Source organism: Protomyctophum bolini (genome assembly GCF_963924005.1).
Source record: "Protomyctophum bolini genome assembly, chromosome: 23".
NCBI lineage: Eukaryota > Metazoa > Chordata > Actinopteri > Myctophiformes > Myctophidae > Protomyctophum > Protomyctophum bolini.
In genome coordinates this window covers 240744-245114 of record NC_137884.1, presented here as the reverse complement: position 1 = coordinate 245114, position 4371 = coordinate 240744, and the positions used below count along the sequence as shown (strand labels likewise).

Sequence of the window (4371 nt, the reverse complement as noted above, 5' to 3'; positions counted from 1 at the left end):
TGAAGGGTTAAACAGTCATGTTTCATTTAATTTAAATATTTTATCAATATTAATCTCATGCTTTTATATTCACTGAACTGAAATCAGACTTCTTCAAGAAAGTTTTGCATAATAACATAATCGACTCCTTATCCAGTTTTGTTTAGGGACGTTTAAGACACCCTTACATGTACAGTTTTTTGTCAACTTTCCTCTGTCAAAGCAGAGCGCGCAAGTAATCATTTCGCTTGGTCTCTTCAAAGTGACAGCCAAGTTTTTTTCAACCGTAAGTCTGTGCCTGGTTTGCTGGGACCAGTTACATACGTATACACACCATGTACTCTGGTCCCAGTTCTCAACGATGACGTAATGTGGTAACTGGTCCCAGCAAACCAGGCACAGACTTACGGTTGAAAAAAACTTGGCTGTCACTTTTTGGAACCAAGTAACCACAGTATACTGCTAATCAAATTACAACTACATACTCTGTATGTAGTTGTAATGTGATATGTAATTTGTAAATCTGTGCCTGGTCTGCTGGGACCAGACTACACAGATGACCATATCTCTTACGTCATCACTGAGAGCTAGTCATACATATACACACCGTGTATTCTGGTCCCAGCTCTCAACGATGACGTAATGTGGTATCTGGTGGGACCAGATTACACAGATGACCATTTCTCTTACGTCATCACTGAGAGCTAGTCATACATATACACACCATGTACTCTGGTCCCAGCTTTCAACGATGACGTAATGTGGTAACTGGTCCCAGCAAACCAGGCACAGACTTACGGTTGATAAAAACTTGGCTGTCACTTTTTGGAACCAAGTAACCACAGTATACTGCTAATCAAATTACAACTACATACTCTGTATGTACCTTTCGGAATTAAACACATTTCTCAAAAAAATGGTAAAGTATCTATCATCTCCGACTTCCACAATTATGATAATAGGAGATTTCAATGAAGACCATTATACTGAAAAATATATAAATATAAAGACCTTCATGTCAAGATTAGGCTTTAAACAATTAAATACAAATCCAACTACAAGTATTTTAGATCATATATTTCAACAAATTTGAAAGTATTATTACAGAAATTGAAGTTAGAGACACATATTACTCTGATCATGATTTAGTATTAATATCACTATAGTAGCCTACAAAATGAAATACATTTAAAACAATTGACAATTTACAATAAGTAATAAAATAATTATACTGTATAATATATTTTAATTCAGTTTATATACCTTTTTTTTCATCACATATCAATGATTCATTTTTCTGTAAAAAAGTAGTTAGGTTACGTAGCAAATAGTTACACGTAATGATTATACATTTCAAACGTTCCTTCACAGAGATACTGAGATGTGATAGTTTCCAGCGGTCGAAAGTACTTGCGCGCTCTGCTTGCGCACTAGAAGGCCATTTATGGCCTACTAGTGTGCAACAAGCAAGTATGCACTCGGCAGAGTGCAGTTCTAGTTTAAAATAGTTTTACCATATAATACCCTGTTTCATATTTGCTGCAGAGCCAGCAGAGATGTCTGGGTTTGGAATGAAAGTAAATCTAGTCGTTTGTGGTGAAGATTTCTTTTTTAAATGTACAACTTTCCAGTGTCTGCAAACACAGCTGTTGGCCCTGTGGAGACTTATCAGAGGGCACTTAATCTCACTCTGCTAAGCTCTTGTTTTGTGATGAGAAATCTGACATGTTTCAGGTAATTTCACACTCAAATGTATAATTCAATTCAATTCAATACCAATGGTGCCATTTACAAAAAATATGACATAGCTCAATAAAATGTAAAATAGATGAAACACCACACATTTGCAGGCAACTTATATAGCACAGTTATACTATATATATATATATATTTTTTTTTTGGACCACTTCTAAAATGTCTTATATATATTTTTTCCCTCAAGAAACATTGTGCCAGTATGTATATACATACTGTATCTGTTACGTTTATTTATTATCATATATCCCTAGTCCGGGTAGTCCCTACCCTAGTTATATTTTAGGGAGACAATTAGACCTAGAATGCCTGTGATCATTTAATTATACTTCGTAAATTTTCATGTATCACAGGCATAGATCGCTTGCACCCTTTCCCCCTCACTGTTTATTTTCCCTTTTTGCTTCCTTTACAGTATGATGAATTCCTGTTCTGTTCTTTAACTTTAGAAGTGTCTATTTGTACGTTTTGATTAATTGAACAAGGTGGACCCTGTTGTAAACAAGTGTAATGCTTAATTGGGTCGTCCACTCACTCACAATTAACAGTCTTTGTATTGAGTTTGTGCTTGAAATGCACTGTAATTCTGCAAACTGTTAATAAATATTTCAATCAATCAATCAATTAATCTGAACCTTGAATATAGGGCTTAAAGCCAATCCCAAGACTGAAAATGTTTTTTTGCAAATCTGCACTGATCTCATTAAATGACCCCTATGAAATCCTCAGGACTGAAATCAGTCCCCAGGACTGAGAACTTTAACCCCTTATGCACGTGACATCATCATACCCGGAAGTTATGCGGGAATGTCTACTGAGTGGCAAAAAACTTATTTCTGGCCTTGACAACCATACATCCAAACAGAGAAGTCCTGTTTGATTGCATTAAATTACTTTAAACAACATTTGTGTTTGATGAGGGGGGAAGGGCAGAACACCAACAACAATCAGCAATCAAACACAAATGTTTGGTCAACCCATGTGACTCCAATGAGTCACACTTTTCATTAAAAGCAAATGGCCCATTGTCATGTAAACTTGAGAGGTAAACTTGTTTAACCAAAAATAGTCACCCAATTTTATTCTAGTTTATGATGGAGTGATTTAAATCACACATTAAAATCTAGTTAATTCAGTTAGATGCATTATTATTACTGATTAGTAAATTAGATCAGTAAGACCAGATCCCAAAGCCTATGGTAATGAATAAAATTCAGTTTCTACATAACTGTGGATATGTTAATATAGCCTCTGAATATACACAATGCAAAAGGTTGGCTGTTCAATGCAGCACTATGATGTAATACATGTAAAGAGATTGTATTAGACCTAACCACTGTCAGTCCATGAATCATATAGCTCATATGCAAGCTTTAAGCACATGTTGCCTACTTTAATGGAATAAACTCTGTAAAGTGCATGTAGGTGGCTCTTAAAAGAGCCTTTGGGTTGTTGGTAGATCAATAAGCTCTACAAAGTGGTGTCCATCCTGGCATTGTATGCATCTAGCTGGGCATCAAGCTTCTCTGCAGAAAGCGGCTGTTTTTTGGCACCACCAGCACCGCGTCCGCCTCTCCCCCGGCCTCTGGCACCACCTGCTCCGCGGCCTCCACGTCCCTTCTGCTTGCCTCCAACGCCACCAACACGGGTATTCATACCTCCACCTCTGTTCAGACCCTGCATGGGAGGCCGTCGCTGGTTATCAATCTTTGAGGTGACGAGCTGTATGTTCATGGGGCACCCATCAAGTGGCATTCCGTTGTACTGTTTCATGGCCTTCAGGGCATCTGCCCTCCTTTCAAAGTGGACATCTGCAGTCCCCAAACCCCTTCCAGAGCGGTCATAATGGACAGCAGCCTTCTTCAGTGTACCAAACTCTGCAAAAAGTTCCTGGATATCTGCTTCAGAGACACCAAAGTCCAGGTTTGAGACAAGGAGCCTCCCTCCAGTTTCCACACCAGCTCCTCCACCACCAGCATTGTCGAACATGTCAAGCTGTTTAGGCCTGCTGTACGGCGTAGATCTGCCTCGACCCCGGTTGAGGTTGCCTCGGCTCTTCATGGGGCCGGAGCTGCCGGTGGCTCTCCCGGTGGCTCCCCCGGTGGCTCCCCCGGTGGCTCCCCCGGTGGCTCCTCCAAGACGGCCGCCACCACGGCCACCACTGCGGCCTCTGCCTCCGCGGCCTCCTCCTCTCTGCGACCTTTTCTGTTTGATAATGTCGTCTAAGGACATATCAATTTTATCTGCCATTATGCCCGAGCCTAATAACGCTAAACTTAGAATTAAATGGAAAATGGTAGTACAACCTAGACTTTAACTTGGTCCGAAACCCTGTCTCTCACTGAACGATCTTGCCTGGACAACGTTGAAGATTCTAAAGTGAATGAATGATGAGCTCAGATCCTCCTTGTTATAAGTGTGCTCTGAGGACCTAAGTGAGGACAGGCAGACTGCTCTGCAGTGCACTGGGCGGTGCCAAACCTGTTTTGCTGTCTTTGTTCTCACCAATGGTCTGAAACCGACATGGATTTAATTTGCACATTGACTGGTTGTAGCTGAAACCTTTACTATATATATATATATTATGTATGTTTGTTTGCAACATTCATGTTTTCACACTGTTTATTTGGTAATGTT

At 39.8% G+C, this 4371-nt stretch overlaps 1 protein-coding gene across 1 annotated transcript; it reads right to left on the bottom strand.

Annotated features, from left to right (window-relative positions):
- Nucleotides 1–3204: 3204 nt before the first annotated feature.
- LOC308310558 (THO complex subunit 4-A-like) lies at nt 3205–3984 on the bottom strand (the record flags this gene model as incomplete). Its single annotated transcript, XM_080756945.1, has 1 exon — nt 3205–3984. One exon carries the CDS (start codon nt 3982–3984, stop codon nt 3205–3207), a length of 780 nt encoding a protein of 259 aa, XP_080613071.1.
- Between the last annotated feature and the right edge of the window lie 387 nt (nt 3985–4371).